General features: G+C 56.1%; 1 protein-coding gene across 6 annotated transcripts in view; it reads right to left on the bottom strand.

The window, feature by feature from the left end:
- Positions 1 to 1,817: 1,817 nt before the first annotated feature.
- Positions 1,818 to 20,371, bottom strand: part of AKAP13 (A-kinase anchoring protein 13) — a gene marked incomplete at its 5' end in the record, with an annotated part of 189,920 nt that continues 171,366 nt past the window's right edge. For 5 of the 6 annotated variants that reach the window (XM_080651813.1, XM_080651812.1, XM_080651810.1 and 2 more), the window contains 14 exons: positions 1,823 to 5,981; positions 6,540 to 6,870; positions 8,486 to 8,935; positions 9,764 to 9,814; positions 10,675 to 10,719; positions 11,181 to 11,251; positions 11,663 to 11,824; positions 12,468 to 12,662; positions 13,813 to 13,895; positions 14,009 to 14,190; positions 14,998 to 15,074; positions 17,277 to 17,525; positions 18,667 to 18,784; positions 18,885 to 19,010. In XM_080651813.1, the coding sequence (XP_080507939.1) occupies positions 5,932 to 5,981; positions 6,540 to 6,870; positions 8,486 to 8,935; positions 9,764 to 9,814; positions 10,675 to 10,719; positions 11,181 to 11,251; positions 11,663 to 11,824; positions 12,468 to 12,662; positions 13,813 to 13,895; positions 14,009 to 14,190; positions 14,998 to 15,074; positions 17,277 to 17,525; positions 18,667 to 18,784; positions 18,885 to 19,010 (2,190 nt within the window). In that variant the 3' untranslated portion in view covers positions 1,823 to 5,931. Of the gene's footprint in view, positions 5,982 to 6,539; positions 6,871 to 8,485; positions 8,936 to 9,763; positions 9,815 to 10,674; positions 10,720 to 11,180; positions 11,252 to 11,662; positions 11,825 to 12,467; positions 12,663 to 13,812; positions 13,896 to 14,008; positions 14,191 to 14,997; positions 15,075 to 17,276; positions 17,526 to 18,666; positions 18,785 to 18,884; positions 19,011 to 20,371 lie in introns of all 6 variants that reach the window. The other variant, XM_080651814.1, reaches the window with a different exon arrangement.

A 20,371-nucleotide genomic window follows, 5' to 3' on the forward strand; every position in this document is an offset into this window, starting at 1 on the left:
TGCGCACTGCATTTTCCCCTTTCCCTGCAATCTCTTTTCTGGCCTTTTTGAAAAATAGATCTTACTGACTTTTTACAGAGAGGAAGGGAGAGGGATAGAGAATTAGAAACATCGATGAGAGAGAAACATTGATCAGCTGCCTCCTGCACACCCCCTACTGGGGATGTGCCCACAACCCAGGTACATGCCCCTGACCGGAATCGAACCCGGGACCCCTCAGTTCGCAGGCCGACGCTCTATCCACTGAGCCACACCGGTCAGGGCTTTTCTGGCCTCTTGGCTTCCTCTTATTTCTGACTCAGATTTCTGCCCCGGGCATTAGTTACCAACTTCCTGTCCGGGCAGAGCCGTTGCTGCAACCCAATCTGAGGCGGTTTGTACACCCCGGACTCTCCCTCGAGCACGGGACCTGCGGACAGAAAAATGCCACGTCTGTGTAAGCCACTCAGCAGCCAGCTCTGCGCTGTGGCCCAGGCTTGGCCCAGCAGGGTCCCTGGGGAGCAGGCGCTTCCGGCAGCCCTGGCGAATGGCTGTAGTCGGTGTTCTTGCAGCCCTGAGCGCGTTGTGTGTCTGTTCGGGAAGGAGGGATGGAACCTCCTCGCCCTTCTTGCCTCCCAGACAGACCCCCGTCCCTGGCTCAAACCCAAGGACCACGGGAGGCCTTGCTGAGTGGGACGGGTACTCAGGAAGGTAGGGGATGCTGCAGCCGCAGTGACAGCCAAGGGCGGTGAGTGGGTGGGAAGGGACCTGTGTGTCACTGCCTGGCCGGGGGTGGGGGGGGTGGGGGGGAGGGGGGGAGGCAGCAGCTGTTGCCAAGGCTAGAGAAGACTTAAAAAAAAATATATAGATACATATATATATATATATGTATATATATGTGTGTGTGTGTGTGTGTATATATATATATATATATATATATATATATATATACACATTTTATTGATTTCAGAGAGGGAGAGGGAAAGAGAAACATCAGTGATGAGAATCACTGGTCAGCTGTCTCCTGCACACCCCCTACATCGAGCCCGCAACCCCAGCATGTGCCCTGACTGGGAATTGAACTGTGACCTCCTGGTTCATAGGTCTACGCTCAAGCACTGAGCCACGCCGGCCGGGCACAGAGGAGACTCGTAGGACATCGATGCCCTTCCAAGTTCACTGGGGAAGGGAAGGGCCTGGGCACATCGGCAGCAGTTTCTTCTTCCCGTTGTTGCGAGAGGAGCTTGTAAGTGGCAAAGCCAGGATCCCAGGCAGTTTGCATGGCGCCATGGGCACAGTGCCCGGGCGGGGGGGCCTCTTGCAGGAGCGGCAGCCCGGCTCCCACGGGCGGCTCAGCACAGCCCCTCCGCCTCGGTGTGTGGCAGCCGTTTCTCCGTGGAGCCCGCACTCACTCTGTGATCAAATCCAGCCAATCCCTGAGGGGCTCGAGGCAAATAAGATTTTTCTTCCTGAATCAGGTTTGACAGTTGTCCTGTCCGGAGAGTGGGATGGGGGTGGAGAAAACGGGCAAAGAAAGGCGAAGTAACCATGTTTTCACACAGAGGACCCTATGGCAGAGGGCATTCCCACTGCAGTGATTTAATGGGGAGAGTTCTTGCACTTGGCGTCCCCGGGGTTTGCGGTCACAGCTGTAGCAAGAGTGGGAGTCCCCAAGGGCCACCAGTGCTCCAGGCTCTCCTGGTTCCCGTCCCCAAATGCAGCAATAGGTTCCACCGGGAAGAAGGCTCTCCTCGGAGTTGGGGAGGGGGTCCCCCTTCACCAGGAACCCAGAGTTATCTCCAGCAAGCCCAGACCCGGACGGACAGCAACACACCAGCCGCAGTCGAGACGTAAAGAACGTTTATTTTTCTGAAAGGGTCGAGGGGGACTTTACACGAATCTGAAGCCAGTAACTAGACAGGAAGATAAATAAAATACAAAGCCAGTATGTTGTGGCAAAATTCCAGAAAACACCCTGAAAAACATCTTTACAGTTTGAAACTGTTTACTTTATACATAATTACAAACGCATCTACAACACGTGGGCTTCACCCACTGTTTAAGGGGACTCGGCACAGACATGTTCACACAGCAGGGAAACACGAGCGAGAGCGGAGACGCAGGTGTGCGGACACCCTCCTGCCTGTCCAGCGCGCCCCCCCCCGCCCGGGTGCGTGACACACAGGAAGCCTCAGCTGAACCGTGACCCCAGGGCAGGGCCCAGTCGGTGCTCTCGCTGCCCTTCCTGTCGGGCGGCTGCAAAAGGCAGAGGTGACAAGCGGGGTGCAGACCGGGAGGCCGGGGCCGATCCTCCGTTGGCCGCAGGGAGGCCCGGCACAGGCCGGCTCCGGCTGGGTGTCCGCAGCGGCTCGGCAGGGTCTGCGGCAGGAGAGCCGCACCACTTGGGTTTGCCCACTATTGAACCCCCCGAGATGGAGAAGTGACTCGAGGCCTGTGGTCTCTGCGTAACTTCATTAGAGAAGCACGTGGGGGGCAGCAGCCTGTGGGTGTTTTTCCTATTATGGCCGCACTGAAACACGTGTCATCCTACACCTGGCCAGCAGGCAGTCGGTCCCAAGGCGCTGGTTCGGGAGGAACGCTACGCGACGTTGAAAGGAAAAGGAAGCAGCAAGGCCAAGCACACAGCGCCCCCCCGCCCCCATCTTTTCAGGACAACCGGAGCGCCAGGGCCTGGCCGGGGCCGGCCAGTAGGACCACAGCCGTGCTGTCCAGCGGTCCCGGGCAGGGGCAAGGCGCCTCCGCCCTCGGCCCACCACCGTCACTGCAGGCTCAGTCTGGGCTCCGCATTCCAAGGGCACCGCACATGTGGAGGGGGGTCGATGCCTGTGCCCCTCCAAACCACCCTCTTTGTGGCCCAGGCCCATCTCTACACCCCGCCCAGGACTCGGCTGTCCTCTGGCACAACTGCCACCATCGACACGGGAGTAAAACGCGCTCCAATGTCGATACTCACACCCTCGGAGGGAAGACCCGCTGGGGAGAAAGAACCTCGGAGACTCAAGGACGAAGGAGGAAGGACTTCCGTGAGGAGCAACTTCTGGACCATGTGCTGGCCTCTAAGGTTATGTATGGTCCCCCTTTTATTAAGGCAGAGCCCATTCTGTTAAACCCTCTGCGCTACATTCCCGCCCCCCAAAGGTCCGACCAACTCCCAGGGCCTCACACCACGCTTACTGCTGCTAACGCCGGGGCGTGGGAAGGCGACAGAGAAGGGGCAAATGAGCAGAGGGACAAGTTTCAGTGGTATTACCCTGAGACTTAGAGGAAAAAAGGTAAGATTCGTACCTTTTCCAAAAAAATCTTGACACAGATTTCTTGCCCACATACAGCTTATGGGGCTAGGATGGAACGTTGGCAAAGGTTGAATTGTGGCAATTTGCGTGTTTTTAACCTTCTGCGTTTTCCAAGAAGCAAAGAGTTGACATAGTTGTCACAAAAGCGAAGCCAGCTGACAGCGTGTAAAGTGCACATGTCACCCAGGTAGGGTGACAATTACTGAGATGACAGAATTGAGAGAAGGTGCCCCTCCTTCCAGAAAACTCATTACATTCTGGAAACCTGGGGCCTCCGGAAGGTGTCTCCCTCGTCCCCCCAAAACTTAAACACAATGTTGGGCACCTGATCTCTGGAGGCTGATGGAGAAGCACAGCGTCCTCACGTGGGGACACGAGGACTTGAACCTGAGTCACCCGAGAAGACAGCCCCTTCTCCCAGGGAAGAAACCCAGGCGGGGCTTCGACTCAGCGACTGAGCAGTTCCCCAGGTCAGAAGCACAGGCACAGCAGCAACCCCCCCCCCCACCCGTTCAACCTCAGCGGGAGGGGGCGGGGGGCGTGGGGGCGCGGCGGCTCAAGCTGAGGCCAAGCTGCGCAGCCACACGCACAGCGCCCTGTCCACCGCGCCTCTGGGCAGCCGCCCAGCCAGCCAATCGCATCACCCCTGGGGCACAGGCGGCCGGGCGCACGTGGACCCAGTGCTGCCTTTCGAGCAGAGCGCTTCTGCGACACGAAGCCCCGGGGTCACCCCAGCAGGTGACAAGGAAGACAGCTGAGCTCCGGGAGAGCCAGACGCACACGGCTGACGCGAAGCGGGGGGACTGGCTGCTTGCTGTTTAGGGTCTGGTGGTGGGCGGAGGGGTGGGCTGTGCACATAGTTACGGGAGAAAAGGAGGAATCGGTTGGTTTTATTCCTCAAGTCTATTGCTGCAGGGTGAGAATCTCAGTGACAGAATCAGGCAAGTGTCCCTCCTCCATGGCCAGAAGACACCCCTTGGCCAAAGGATGTGCTGGGGGGAGGGGGCGGGCAGGAAAGGGACCTTCCCCCCTTCATTTCTTTTGGGCCTTCAAGGCACTTGCAGACACTGAGGAGTGAGCAGCCGCCGCCGTTCACCCTCCACAGTGATCAGAGAGGAAACCGTTGGGATAGTATGTTCGCCCTTAACAGACACGGACACACAGACAGACACGGACACACACACACAATAAATAAAACAAAACTAGCTAACAATCTTAAACCAGACCTCTTCCAAATAAACTGAAAGATAAATATCTCCATCTGCAAGGCCAGCTTGCAATTCATCAAGCACCAAGTTACAGGTTTTTTGTTTTTTAAAAAGGATGGTCAAGGCTCCCGAGGGGCAGAAGGCAGGAGTGGGAGCCGCGGTAAAGCACGCGTGCCCGTGTCCCTCCCGGCAGCCACAGCGGGGCAGGTGCGGGCCTCGCAGTGCAGCCACAGCCATGGACCGCCCGGCACCGCCCAGCTGGTGACAAGCTGACAGCAAATAGAGACCCGACAGAAGGAAAAAGGCGAGAAGACAGAAGACGTGAAACAGGCCGCATCTGAGGCATCTTCCAAGGGGCAGAGCGCAATAACCAACAGGCCCTCAGGTTTTTAAAAACTTTTTAAGAAGTTAAATTCTGCCAAGCCTCTGAGACAGTGAGAGCCCTCCCGAGCCACAGGCCCGCCCGTCTCTCCTGTGCTGGTGCAGACCACCGTGTAACACTTCACTGAGCGACTTCTCGGCAGGGCCTAGCCTAGCCTGGGGCGGGCACAAGCTCGCTGCAGGAGAAGCGCGCCCCCACTGGTGGAGCGCCAGGCAGGACCAGCTTTCCCAGGAGCCGCCGTGGCACTCCGCAACACTGTCGGGAGGCTGTGGCCACTTCTGACTGGTCAGTGACAACCAAAAAGTGTCACCCTGCAGGGGTCGTGCTGAGGCGGCCTCTGCGTCATCGCGCCCAGAACATGGGGGCAAACACCTTGGAAAGCCAGGGTAGAATTTCCTCCGAATGGATCAATGAAATCTGACCCTCATTTGGGTGACTGGACACCAAAATCGAGAGGTGCAGATCGTACGCTTTTGAAACACACCAAGTCTTCTCTCACTGGTTTCCACACGTGTCCGCCATCCCTTCTACATGCAAACGGGTGCGGAGTGGGGGGTGGGGAACCGCCTCGGGCCCAGCGGTGAGAGCCAAGCCTGCACGGGCCAGCGCAGTGCTCACCGACGGACTGCGTGATCCTGCCAGCCGCACGCGCACACGCAGACGGTGACTGAATGCACACACAGGAAGTCCCCTCCACGGCTGTTGCGTTTCAGAGGCGGTGCCCGAAATAACAGGCAGCCCGCATTTCACACCTCACCGGGAACATTCTTTCAGCTTTAGGATTCCTGACACGGCCCAAGCCATCGCCGGGACTTCCGGGGACACTCCTTTCAGTGTGACACCCTCAACAGGCCCGGCCCCAACCCAGTCGCCAGGGTGGGGAAGTCCGGGGCCTCCTCACCCACCGACGCGCGGGACCTTGTCCCTCAGGTCCTGGCCCTGCAGCGCGGAGGAGCGATGCTTGAAGAGTGCGGCGTCCACGCAGGAGAGCGGGCACGCAGGGATGCAGGAGAGGCGGGCTGGTGCCACGGCCAGCGGGGGAGGGGAGTCAGCAGAAGATCTCCTCGCCCTCTGCGGGCACTTCCGACGCAGGGCCGTCTGGAAAAGGGGGGACAGAAGGAAAGAGAAATTCAGAAAAAACCAAACTCCCTCTTTTCCTCCCAAACACAAGGCTCCGAAGCTGCAGACAGATGGCGGGCTGCTGGGCCGCCCCCGGCTCACCGCCCTCCCTCCTGCCAGGAGCCGACGTGATACTGAAGTGCGCACCGAGCGCCGGTACTACTATCAGTCCCTGGAACAGGCCGGGGAGGGGGAGGCTGAGCGCTCCCGGGAGGCGGGTTCATTCCTGAGCTCGGTGAACGCCTGGAGGGAAGCCTGCCCTCTGCACGCGTGTGCCACCCTCTGCACGCGTGTGCCGCCCTCTGCACACATGTGCCCCCCCCTGCACGCATGTGCTGCATCGAGCTCCTGGGAGGCTTCCTGACTGGTGTCTTGGTTTGCTGCGGGCGGTGCAAGGGGGTCTGGTGAGAAGTAGAACCGTTCGGCTTTCATATACCCCAACGGTCCCTCTCATTAACCTGTCCCACGCCACTAACATCTACCCTCTCCTCGGGCTCCCAGGACCACCCGGCCACCGGGAGCCGGTGTGTGACTCACCCCCCGACGGAGAGCGGCCTTTGTTCTTCTTCTTCTTCTCCTTCTTGTCCTTGGGCTTTGCTAGTCCAAACAGGCGGGTGGAGGCGGGGGTGGGCGCCGGGGTCTGGCTGGGGCCCTCGGGCACTCTGCTGGTTTGGCTGGCAGAACTCAGTATGTGAAAAGGCCCCTTATCTTTGTGTGTCCGAGAAATGCTGTTCCTTTTGGGGGACACCGAGAGTTCCGAGTCCAACGACCCCGACTTGGCTATCGAAGGCGCAGGCGGCAGGGGGGCCTCCTCGGGGTTGGGGAGGAAGGACGGGATCCGCAGCAGCTTGGCGTGTGGATGAGGAGCCTGCACATGGCAAGAGGAGGTGTGCTCAGAGGCTGCGGCCCCCGGCGCTCGCTCACCAGAGGGAGGCTGCCCAGGCTGTGGCCCCTTCCTTGAGCTCCAGCCCTCAATAGAGGAAGATTCAGGACTGCTTCCCGGCCCTCCCCACGCAGTAGCTATGACAGCGTTGAAAATATCACCTTTGACACCATTACTATTTTCACTACATGCACTTAACGCCTGCATCATAAAGAATTAATAGGACCTTGGACGAGGCAGCTTAAAAAAGAACTCCCACTCCCTGAAGGAAGAGGGGAGCTGTGAATCTGAAGGCTGATGCACACAGGGATGTGGGAATTACTCCGGGGCTGGGAGATTCTAGAAGCCAGCTTGGGGTAGGAGCAGAGCAGCTGGAGTGGCGTTTACACCAGGATTCTACTCTGGTCAAAGGCCAAACCAAGATAAAGAGAGATGAGGGCTGTCAGCCCAACCCGTGCTCTGTGCTCGTGGGAGCCCGAGGACCGGACGGGGTGGGGAGGAAGGAGCCCTCCTGCGTCTCTCTCTCTCTCTCTCTCTCTCTCTCTCTCTCACACACACACACACACACACACACACACACACACACACACACAGGACGACTCTGCAGGGAGCAGAACCGCCCCTTCTAGAAGCTGTCAGCTGAACTCTCTTTCATGGTCCAAGGCCAATCGATCCATCAAATGGCAACAGGACGTGCGGATCTACCAGGCGATCTGTCCCGCCCAGGCTTCCCCTCTGCCCCCGGCGTCTGTGCTCCAGAATCGCCGCGGGGCCCTGCAGGAGCTGTCAGTGCTGCCGAGGAAAAGCCTGCTCTCCCGCGAGCAGCAGCTCCAGAACGAGAGGGCCTCCGCCAGCACCCCAGCACGGACACCCTCTCGCACAAGAGCAGCTGCCTCCCTCCCAGGGGTGGGCTCTCCCTGTAACTGACGCCCTGAGCCCACCGCCCATCCTCTCAGAGCCGTTCCCTGCCACCTGGTGCTCACAGGCTCGGCACGTCCCTGAGCCTCGGCACGTTTCCCCACGTCGGCTACAGGCTCCCTTAGGGGCGTTCTGATTGCTTTCTTGTTGTTAATCCTCACCTGAGGATGTCTTCCATTGATTTTCAGAGAGTGGAAGGAAGGGAGGTAGAGGAGGGAGAGAGAGAGAAAGAGAGAAAGAGGGGAGTGGGGGAGGACATCGACATGAGAGAGATGGAATCCGCAACCCAGGTAGGTGCCTTTGACCGGGAATTGAACCTGAGACCCTTCGATCCACAGGCCGGTGCTCTGACCACTGATCCACACCGGCCAGGGCCGCTCTGATTTCTTCATGGGACAGAACAGAGGGGCTGCTCCTAAGTCCCAGCCGGCTGGCCACCACTGTCAGACACGCTGAGGACGTGCCACCAGCATTTCCCTCCCCCCATCCACCTCTCGGGGACGAAAACAGGAGGAAAGACTGACCCCCCCCCCCCGCCCCTTTGTGTGAAGAAAGTCTGTAGAAACGGCCTCTCTTGCTTCCTTTCTCCTGGCGCTGGGCGCACAGGCTGACGTGGGTGGAGGATATGGGGTGGGGGTTCCAGAGTGTGAAGCTGTCCCTGCAGGCACCGTGGCCCCATTACCTGCCAGGCGTCGCGGTCCCGCTGCCTCTGGCTGAGCCGCTCCGTGTCCCGCTTCAGCTGCTCCTGCTCCCTCTCGAGCTGCTTCTGGGCCGTGCGCAGCCTCTCCAGGTCGTACTGGTAGGCCCCCCGCTTCTGCAGCAGCGCCTCCCGGTCCCGCTCCAGGTCCTGCTGGCCCCGCTGCACCTCCTCCTCGCGCTGGGCCAGCCGGGCCTCGCGCTCCTGCAGCGCCCGCTCCCGGGCCTCCCACTCGCGCTCCCGGCGCCGCCGCTCCTCCAGGTGCTGCGCCTGCTGCCTCTGCAGGTCGGCCAGGTCCTGGCGCTGCCGCTCCAGGCTGCGCTGCTTCTCCTGCTCCACCAGGGAGCTGGGCCGGGACGAGCTGCGGGCGAGCGCCCTCTCGCTCAGCAGCAGCTTCTGGTCCTCAATGTAGCTGTCCTGCTGCAGCACCACCCCCTGCGGGGCACAGGAGGGACAGGTGAGGGTCTGGCGGGGGACTGCGCTTCCTGCCCCTCCTGCCCCGGGCCAGCGGCGCATCCCCCAGGGAAGCCAATGGTGTGGGGACCCCGTTTGGTGTCGGACTTGGCACACGCTGCCTGCAGTCACGGGCACTGCCTGGGTGGGAAGTGTTCCTGGCTGTGGGAGCGGGTAGGATGGGACTGGGTAGATTTTCGAGAATGGAAGTGAGCAGAACGGCAGGATGTTCCCAGACAGCACTCAGGAGTGTTGGGCCCAGCCACTTTGGCTCAGTGGATAGAGCGCTGGCCGCAGACTGAAGGGTCCTGGGTTCGATTCCAGACAAGGGCATGTACCTAGGTTGCAGGCTCCTCCCGGGCTTGGGCCCTGGTCAGGGCACATGCAGGAGGCAACCAATCGATGTGTTTCCCTCACATCAATATTAAAAAAATAAATAAATAAAAGTGAGTAGGTGTTTGGGAGGGCCGCGCTATGCCACAGAGCGACACGGGCCAGGACATGCTTATCACAGTCAGGCCTGAGGAGAGGGAAATCGCCTGTGCACGGCAGCGCCCCCTGTGCTTTGGGGCGCGGCCTCCCAGGGCCCCCCAGCGCTCCTGCCGCCTCAGCCCATCCAGACTGAGAAGGTTGACCAAACTCTAACCGCTGCGTCCAAGCCTTTCCTCACCACGAGGGCCCCCTTCTCTAGACTGAGGGCCCCACTGACCCATAAGTAACCTATAACCTAAAACACCCCAGCCACCAACATCCCTCCTTACTGTTCTCCTGGAAGGAAATGCGTGAAGGGGCGGGAGAGGGGGCACGTACCTGCAAAGTGCTGAGGAGCTCGTGGAGGTGAACGATGCTCTGGACAACCTGCTGCAGGGGACACACGGATGGATGTCAGGACGTCAGGATGTCAGGACGGAGCCCAGCCCCCAGCCCCCAGCCGGCCATCTGACCCACAACCTCCCTACGCACAGCAAGGCACTTGCATTCCAACCAGACATTCAAACTGAAAGCACCAAAGAGAAGCCGCGGGTACAGGTGGCCAAGGAACCACCACCAAACCAAGAACGGTCTGTAGGCGGGGCCTCAGAACACAGTAAACTGTACTATAAAGCTCCGGCTATTTAAAACGAGTGCCACAGAAGTGACACACCTACCGATCTAACGGGACAGAAAGCCACAAAGCCAACCGTCAGAATTTAGCATGTGGGAAAGGAGCGTTTGTAAATCAATGGGGAAGAATACGCAATGAATTGTTCTGAGAAAATTAGCTAGGCCAGTGGTCGGCAAACTCATTAGTTAACAGCCAAATATCAACAGTACGACGATTGAAATTTCTTTGGAGAGCCAAATTTTTTAAACTTAAACTTCTTCTAATGCCACTTCTTCAAAATAGACTCGCCCAGGCCGTGGTATTTTGTGGAAGAGCCACACTCAAGGGGCCAAATGATGCATGTGGCTTGCGAGCCGCAGTTTGCCGACCACGGAGCTAGATCTTTGGAAAGAATTAAGTTTGAACCCTGGCTCACACCAAAAACATTCGAACAGATGAAAATGTCAAGTGTAAAGAGCCGTAACAGAGCTCTCAGAAAACAGGCAACACTTCGGCACAAAGGCACGTGACGCCGGTGGCCGGCGTGCCAGCCAGCCCAGAGCCAGCCTGCTCCGCCAGGAAAACCAGCGCGAGCGTTCCTAATGGGGCAATTACCATGAAGTCACAACGCCCTTACCTCGTTGTTTCTTTTAAGCATAAACGCCAGGTTAGCATTTCCACCCTAGGGAACAAAAACCACAGTTTAACTGTAAGAGCATGAAGCTCCCGGGGCAGGAATCACATCCGGTGCGTGTCGAGGTCACACGGCGCGCACCTCTGTCGTGTTCTACCTCAGCCTCTCATGCAGGGAAAGGAAGGTTCCAGGCTGAGCTGCTACTCGAGCCTTGTCAGGAGTTCATGTTGGTTTGGGCCATTTACACAAACCTCTTGACAAAACTGGTCCTGCAGGGCCCGGCCGAGCTAGGAATGTAAACATGAAGCTCGAAGCCGAGGCCTCACGGCCAGTGGTACGGGCACTCCTGAGAGGACCGTGTGCTTACACATGCGCTCTCCTCTTCAAATCAAGGGGGAAACAAACACAGCAAGTCGGGAACCCAAACGAGACCAAAGTGGACGGATTTCAGAGACTGTGAAATCAGAGCGGAGTGCCCGGAGGTCGGAGTGCGTTTTGGGAAAACATGCCTTTTTCAGACCACTGTCCGACTCCGTTCGCCGCAGATCCTGGCCATCGTCTCCCTCCTCCTTGTCTCCTCCTGGACAAACAAACAAACAGGTGTGTTCTTTCAGCTGTGAGACGGATTAGCCAGGAAAAGAACACCACATACACGGCTTAGGGATACGATATTTCTACACCCCTCTAAGGACAAAGACTGGGAGGCCGCCTGGAGGCAGCCACGTGACTCCTAATCCTTCCTACTGACGCAGAAGACCTGGAAGCAAATGGAAAGGGGAGTGTTATCCTCTGGCTGCAGCCTAGCTGAGACCCAGGAACCCCTTCATTATTCGACGTAAACCTGACACTGAGACAGGCCGTTGTGTGTTTTGGCAGCAGGTCCTTCTGAGAATCTCACTGAAACACTGTGGATGATTGGGACAGACGACCATTTTTAATTCTGTGCGCCAGTCCAGGACTGCCACAAAAGCAGGAGCTCACAATCACTTACCTTTCGAAGCGTTCATCTGATGGCTGTCGAACCCCCCGAAGGTCTCTGCTCTCCGGGGCAAGGAGACGGGGCCCACTGCGCCCTCCTGCCCAGCAGGACTGCTCACCGCCTGCCCGAGCGGGCCTCCCAGGTTTCCGCTCACCAAACCCTGAAGGGTCTCCACTGGAAGGAGGAAACATACAAACCCTACGTTAAAAAGCTCAGACTTCTCCAAAATAAACTGTGCAGAAAAGGATGATGGGGGGGTATGAATTAAATCTTACACATAAAGACACAGGAGCAACACTGAACAGTAGTGTCTACAGAGAGTACCTGGCCATAGACCATGAAGAAATGTAAGTGATCCCCGTAAAAGTGACAGTACCTGCTCTTCTTAGAGGGAGGGAGCCAGCTTTGACGGGGACAGGACATGTGGAAGGGCTGCTGGGGTGACTGGCCACAGTTTCTTTCTTGCCCTGGGTAGTGGCTACGAGATGCTCACCTGGCCCTGGCCGTGTGGCTCAGTTGGTTGGAGCATTGTCCCATACACCAAGAGGCTGTGGGTTCGATTCCCAGTCAGGGCACATAGCCAGGGAGCAGGTTCGATTCCAGGTTGGGAAGCATACGGGAGGCAACGGATTGCTGTTTCTCCCCCTTCCTCTCTCTTGCTCTCTCTCTCACCCTCCCTCCTTTGCCCTGTCTCTAAAATCATTTTTTTAAAGGTGCTCACCCGGTAACTCACTGAAGTGAAGTGTTTGTTTGGGGTTGTTTCTGTACTTGTGCTAAACCACACGGGGAAGGAGGGGCGGCACTGAACGCAGATTACCCTCATTTATTGCACTTTTCATTAAAGGTCCTCCCTTGAGCGCTTCCTCTGTGTTGGAGCGGAAGAGGATTCGAGGGCTGAGGGTTGGGGAGCATTCCTCCGGCAACGGGGTGCTGCACTCCGTCATGTCCCGAAAGATCGCCTCCTTCTCTTCCAGTAGGAGCAGGATCTGCTGGTCCTTTTGTTGAAGTTGTTCTGAGGTGGGTGGAGCAAAGGACTGGTGGTTTGGTCCCTTAGTATGATGCGGTGACTAAGGCACGAGCGCCACCTTGTGGTAGCTTATGGGACAGCAGAGAACACAGCTTCCCCCCCCTTTAATTTTCATCCTGGGATTGAGACTGTATCAAGTTTCCCTTCTGTAATTTCTATCTAGTAACCTCCCCTGGTCTTTCTAGGCAAACACTGAGATTTCTGACATCACAAGCCAGCGCTCTTTTCCACGCCCACACTTCCTGCTTGCTCCTCAACCCTCTCTCCGGCTTTTGCCCACCACTACATCGACTGGCTCCAAGGTCATAAGGAGGTCTTTTATGTCATCCTTTCCAGCAGAGATTCCCCCCTCCTGAGAGGACCTCGCTGGCTCTCTTCCTGAAATCCTACCTCAGGTACAGACCTGTCACCTGCAATGGAGGATCTGGGGTCCCCTTGGCTCCATCCTGGGCTGCTGTCTAGCCTACACACCTTCCTCTTGGGGTCTCCTTCACTCCCATGGCTTCAACTACTCTGGTGCTAATACCCCAGCACCGGCAAAGGGGGATGAACACTCGGCTCTGCTGTCAGGAGACAGGAGCAAAATCCTGGCTCTGCCGTGAACTGTAGGTGGGCCCTGGTTTGCTCGGCCCTTGTGCGCCTCAGCTTTTTCATCTGCGTAACGGGCATGAGAACCCAAGTCTCGCAGGGATATTGATAGGACCACACAAAACAGTAGGGACTTCACAGTGGTCAAGCATAATCAATAGGCACACTTCTCCCCAAACCGCCTCCTAACTCATTTGGGAATGTCTGGCACGGTAGCCAGGGTAATATAAAAACAGACCGACTGGAAAATTCTTTTCCTCGAGTACCTTTCCTTCTTGGTTTAATCTTAGATGTGACCTTGATTTTTGCAAAATCTTCTGTGGCAAAGGGTCCCAGACGACTGATACTGAGACAGAGAATCAACCTTCCTGGGCTCTAGAGTGGGACGCTGTCTTACGTCTGCTTTGCATCAGGACTGAGACAGCTCAGACTTGGTTTCTCCTGGGAAAGCTCTCGGTCCCCGTTTCCGAGTGTCTGCGGGGCAGCTCTGGGACCCAGGCTCTGGGAGGGCACCAGACAGGGTCTCAGCCACTTCCAACGGCTTTACCTTTCAATTCCCGGGCTTTGGTGTCCAGCATTTTCTTTTCTTCCTCGTTCTCACTAGGAATGCCCTCATCTTCATCTCTGTTCCTAACACAGCCAAAATAAAAGAAAGGAAAGATTCCTGAGACATGGATTACCCCGGGGCTGCCGGGCTATTAGGAAAGCGCAAGGCGGGAGGTCCGGGCGGCATGCTGGCTTACAGGGTGTTGATTGTGTCCTGGATGATCTGGATCCAGCTGTTGCGCTCCTCTTTGGAGCTGGCGTGGACTTCCACCATCTCCGGGTCCTTCATCCCCATGCTGATGAGGAATAGCCCCTTCTCCTCGTGGGCCACCTCCCTCACAATCAGCTTCTTCAAGGAGATCACTGTGGATTTCTGGTCCTAGAAGGGGGGATGGGGGGCAGATGGAAGAAATGTTCACAATAGTCTAACTCTTAGGGACAACTTCAATCTCAGGAGAAACCAGATGCCTTTTCTTTTTTTTTTTAAATTGATTTCAGAGAGGAAGGGGCGGGGGGAGAGAAACATCAACATGAGAATCACTGATCAGCTGCCTCCTGCACACCCCCTACTGGGGATGGAGCCTGCAACCTGGGCATGTGCCCTGACCTGGAATTAAACCATGACCTCCTGGTTTGTTTCTCTGTCTTCTCTCAACCACTAAGCCACACCAGCCAGGCAAGATGCCTTTTTAAAGCACAGGGTTAAACAATGGTATTTGTAGGATAAAGAGAAATATCTCATTGCACTTACATTTTATCAAACAGAACAAGTTCCATAAAGGAAATGACAAATTTATGGCTACGCAGGTTTGAGTCGTGTTTTCTACATGATGAATCCTTCCACGTTCCTCACAGAATCTGGCTAGCAGTATTATAAATTAGCATGATTTATGGGGCACAATAGGTGAGAAATACTCCAGCGATCAAATGTCCAAGGCTCTCAAAAGGATTGTACGGAAACAGAAAAACAAAAACAAAAACAGTATTTGGGGGGAGGGGGAGTTTGGGAGAGGGACAGAAAATTGTTGTTGTATAAGAAATGATCCAGACAAATTTGTCCTGAGCTGATTGATTCTGAGAGCCTAGGAGACCAACAACACAGTGTCTAATTTATGTTCAATTTACCCTAAACTGTCCTGGAAACTGTTATTAATTACAAACAGAAGAGGCAAACAATTGAGCTTACCAATGACGCAAAGACGTACTTCTGGTCTTTTTCTTGAAGGAAAACTAAGATGTCAGTCAGCAGAACTGCCTGGACCTCTGCAATGGGGGAGAGAAGAGAACAATGGCTGTTTCACAGGGAAGCTCAGGAACGGCGCTTTCATCGGTAACTCGGCAGCACACCCAGAGCCCGAGCCGGGCAGGGCCAGCCTGCACGGCCTCCCGTGGCGCCGTGACCTGGATCCGGTCACTGGGCTTTAGAGGGTTCAAAAGGGGATTTCTGTCACCCATTTTTGCCCTGTCCTGGAAAAGTTTGTCTTCAGTTCTGAAAAGACCCAGCTCACGCGGAAAGATGTGAAGAATAAAATACTTGAGGAATATAATTGGAGAGCAGGATTTGAACAGATGTTAGCAACATGTCCCACAAGAGTCCAGGTCGCAGACTTCCCACCTTCTGATCAGAGTGATGGGAAAGGGTGGGACAGCAGACAGGAACGCTGCCAAAAGGTGATGTAGGAAACCATCTAAGTGTACGAACAGGAGGGCGACACACCGCCCTCTGATGGCACAGGCAGGTGTGAGCGCGCGGGCTGTGTGTCAAGTCCACCTCAGCCTCTCCATGCCCTGGAAACCTTCCTGAAATCCTTTAATATTGCTAGCCTTCTCTGCTGCTCAAGTGACACACATGAACATCTCTAGCTGGATCTAGGAATCAAAAGGCCACAGCCTAGCCGGCGTGTCTCAGGGGTTGAGCATCAACCTATGAACCAGGAGGTCGAGGTTCGATTCCCGGTCAGGGCACACGCCTGGGTTGCGGGCTCGATCCCCAGTAGGGGGCGTGCAGGAGGCAGCCGATCAATGATTCTTTCTCATCACTGATGTTTCTATCTCTCTCTCCCTCTCCCTTCCTCTCTGAAATCAACTAAAAAATATATATATATATTTTAAAGGACACAAACTCTTGATGTAACCCTGTGGGAGCACAGATGACACCTTGCATTACTGCCTTAAGGGTAAAGTCGGGCATCTCTGCAGTGAGCCACCTCCTGTGGCATCCTCTCTGGAGAGGGGACCACGATTCCTTGGGAAGAATGGCACTGACACGTGCAGCCCTCCTGCCGCTTCTGCCACAGCAAGACCCCCTTCGGGGTCATCACCGCACAGCACAGCCAGGGAGAAAAGAGAAGCGAGGACGCCTCCCTTCTAGGGGGCGAGCTTACCAGCCTGGATGACAGTCCTTTCCCATGCACTGCCTTTTTCTTTTAAGTTTACTTTTAAGTAATTCAGGTGCCTGCCAAAAAAAAGTTCTCAAACACAAGTTTCACCCTCAGCGGACCCTGAGGTTTACATGCTCGGTGTCAGGGGCCCGGAGAAAACCCCTCTCCAAGGGGCACCCACACAGCACGGGCTGTTCCTGGCACGAGTTAACTTGGGGTGAGAATGACTCAGCACCAACTTCTTATCTGCACTGGCGGCCTTTCAGGTCAGAAAACCTACTGCTCCGCCGCAGGCTGGGCAACTGCATGCCAACACCTGGGACCCATTCGTTTTTGTAGGGGAGTGGACAAACGGCTTTGTAAAGGGAAGAATAAGGAGCCAGCCCCAGGCAGCCGCAGGTCTGGAAAATCCAGCCTCACAGGGGAGGGAGGGCAGGTGTTTCTGACCGGCCAGCAGGAGCGGGCAGTGCGGACGGGCCTGAGCCAGGCCAGCTGGGCCGTTGGCCTTCTCTTGTAGGGACACACGCCGTCCTCAGCACCTGTGTGTCACTCTCACCCCTTGCTTTGTTTCCTAAAATCTTCTTTTCCATTGTCCCCACTACATTTCCCTATAAACTTGCTGTATTTTTTTTTTAATTAATCCTCACCCGAGTATATTTTTCCACTGATTTTTAGAGAGAGAGGGAGGGAGAGGGAGAGACAGAGAGAAACATCGATGTGAGAGAAACACATCGATTGGTTGCCTTCCGCACGGCCCCGACCAGGGCCTGGGCCAGGGAGGAGGCTGCAACAGAGGTACGTGCCCTTGACTGGAATCGAACCCAGGACCCTTTGGTCCACTGGCTGACATTCTATCCACTGAACCAAGGGCTCAACTTGGTGTGTTTACATGATTTTATAAGCTATCTCAAACCAGACCTTTTGGATACAAGATTAAGAACAATTAAACGATGGTTGTCCTGCATGATATTAGGATATGGGCTCCCTCAGAAAAACCTGGTGGTGAGTTTCTAATGAGATACTTGGATTTTGCCCGCTGTCCTCTGGCACCTGCTCAGAGCGAGAGAGAAAACGCAAACCCCACCTTTCAACCTGCCCGCTGCGTTCTTCAGAAACACACTCCCGTCCCGCACCAGCTTCTTCCGCTTCAAGTCCTCCTTGGCAAACATCTGACCGCTCTTCATCCTCATGATCGACTTGCTGTCTGTCTTCGTGTAAATCTCATTCAGACGTACTTTCTTCTCGTAACTTGCCACTTTGCTGTCCACGGCTCCAATCACGTCCTTCACGAGGCTCAGGGACTGAGCCAGGTCTTCCTGCTCCACCTCATTGTCTGAGAAGGAAAGGGGAATTGTTTCCCAGGGAGCCTTTCAGACAAGGGCCGAAGGAGGGGCCCTGCCCTCCTCCCCCAGCCTTCTCCCTGTGGGCACGCTGCAGAGCAATGCCAGTCTGTCTACGGCCACGTGCCTATCCCGCTCTTGGGCACAAGTTTGAATCTAAGCTAGGCATTTGCAATAATACAGGAAACATACAATTACATGCTACGTTCTCAAGTGGAAGGAGCCAAACCTTTTGAGGGAGGAAGAGGAGCAACAAGTGTCTTACTCGTCTGTTCCAACTCCTTCATGTAACGGCCTACGGGCAGGATTAGCCCGGGAGTCTGGCAGCCTGCGTGCGTGAGGAGGACAGCAATCCCGGCGCTTACGGGAGGAATCAGGGGGGCTAGCCCCCGTCCAGTGACAGGGAGGTCACTCCGATCACTGCGCTCTTTCCCCCAAACTATCAAAGTTTACTTAGGAAGACACGGAGGTACAAGTAGAAGACATGGGCTCAAGGAAACAAGTTACAGGGGCAACAGAAGGGCCCTTGGAACCTGGGGGTGAGGATATGGGGGAGGGATACGAGCCTTGAGAGGCGGAAGAGGAAGGAAAGGTGCCCCGCATGCTCCAGACAGACAGACAGACAGACAGAGGAGAGGGAGGGAGGATGCGCCCAGGTCACTGAACGCTTGATGGGATCAGTAAGTGGTTCCTTTCCTCCTTATGATGATCCACTCTGAGTCTGCTGACATAATGTTTCAAGTTTTTGTTTGCTAACCCTCCCCGGAGGATATTTTTCCACTGAATTTGAGAGAGTGGAAGGGAGGGGACAGACAGAGAGAGAAACATTGATGTGAGAGACACATCAATTGGTTGCCTCCACATGCGCCCTACCAGGGCCAGGGATTGAGCCTGCAACTGAGGTACAAGCCCTTGACCCGAATCGAACCCGGGGCCCTTCAGTCCATGGCCAGCCCTCTAGCCACGGAGCCACTGGCCAGGGCGAATGTTTCACGTTTTTATTAAAACACCACGGTTCTGAAGATAAGAACCCAGCCCCTTTGGGCCCCTAAAGCAGGAACGCACTCCTCAGTCGCTCGGGGCTGCGGGCACCCGGGCACGGGCCCCGGCGCGGTGCAGGGCCAGGACGCTCACCTTTGGTGCACTGCAGGATCCTCTGGAGCAGCACGGGGTACTTGGTGATCCGCTGGGTGACCAGCAATATGCACTCGGGGATGCCCAGCCGCCTCACGACCGCGCTGCTCATCTTCTTCTGCAAGGGAGTGAGAGCGTCAGCACCCGCCAGCGGAGGCCCCGCTCACTGCGCGGCGTGGCGCTCGGGACCAGGCCGGGGCTCATGCTGCCGTCACTACCTTTACGAAGGCCTGGAAACGCTTGTCCTTGGTGTAAAGGTCCTTGAAGTAGTTCACAGACTGGTTGTGCTGCCCACAGAACTTGCCGTACGTCTTCTTCAGGCGCTCCGCGTTCTCCCCCGAGAACTGCACAGAGGAGAGCGCAAGTTAGGCCGTAACTCGGGCGCTACATCTGGAGTGCCATTTTGTACAAAGCTGCCCGTCGGCCTGTAGAACCCAAGGTACTTCCTCATGAACTGCCCTAAAGGGTTAACAGGGTGCAGCAGCTTTGGCCAACAGTCTGGCAGTTCCTCCAGAAGTTAAATAAATAACCCAGCAAGCTCACTCCCAGACATCAAACACGTGCCCAGCCAAGCACCAACCGGTCCCCGGGCTCGACTGCTGGTCAGGCACAGGGCTGGAGGGCGGGCCCGACCCCTAGGAGGGGGCATGGTCAGGGCACAGGGCTGGAGGGCGGGCCCAACCCCTAGGAGGGGGCATGGTCAGGGCACAGGGCTGGAGGGTGGGCCCAACCCCTAGGAGGGGGCATGGTCAGGGCACAGGCCTGGAGGGCGGGCCCGACCCCTAGGAGGGGGCATGGTCAGGGCACAGGGCTGGAGGGCGGGCCCAACCCCTAGGAGGGGGCATGGTCAGGGCACAGGGCTGGAGGGTGGGCCCAACCCCTAGGAGGGGGCATGGTCAGGGCACAGGCCTGGAGGGCGGGCCCGACCCCTAGGAGGGGGCATGGTCAGGGCACAGGCCTGGAGGGCGGGCCCGACCCCTAGGAGGGGGCATGGTCAGGGCACAGGCCTGGAGGGCGGGCCCGACCCCTAGGAGGGGGCATGCAGGTCAGGGCACAGGCCTGGAGGGCGGGCCCCATCCCTAGGAGGGGGCACGCAGGAGGCAGCCAAGAGAAGTGTTTCTCTCATCCATATTTCTAGCTCTTCCTCTCCCTTCCTATCTGAAAGTCAATAAAAAACATGTATTTAAAAAATGTGTCCAGCCCTGACCCGTTTGGCTCAGTGGATAGAGCGTCGGCCTGAGGACTCAAGGGTCCCAGGTTCGATTCCAGTCAAGGGCATGTACCTCGGTTGCGAGTACATCCCCAGTAGGGGGTGTGCAGGAGGCAGCTGATCGATGTTTCTCTCTCATCGATGTTTCTAACTCTCTATCCCTCTCCCTTCCTCTCTGTAAAAAATCAATAAAATATATTTTTAAAAAAAAATGTAAAATGTGTCCACACAAAAACTTCATACATATGTTCATCATTCATTATTCAAATAGCCCCAAAGTGGAAATAACCCAAATGTCCATCAAAGAATACATGTATACATAAATTGTGATATACATGAATGTTAGCCACAAAAGAAAAAGAAATACTGATTTCATACATGCCACAATACTGATGAACCTTGAAAGCATTGTTCTAAATGAAAAGAGCCAATCATAGCCTTGTTAGTGTGGCTCAGTGGTTGAGCATCGACCTATGGACCAGGAGGTCAGGGTTC

This window comes from Plecotus auritus (genome assembly GCF_963455305.1).
Source record: "Plecotus auritus genome assembly, chromosome: 15".
In the NCBI taxonomy this organism is placed as follows: Eukaryota; Metazoa; Chordata; class Mammalia; order Chiroptera; family Vespertilionidae; genus Plecotus; species Plecotus auritus.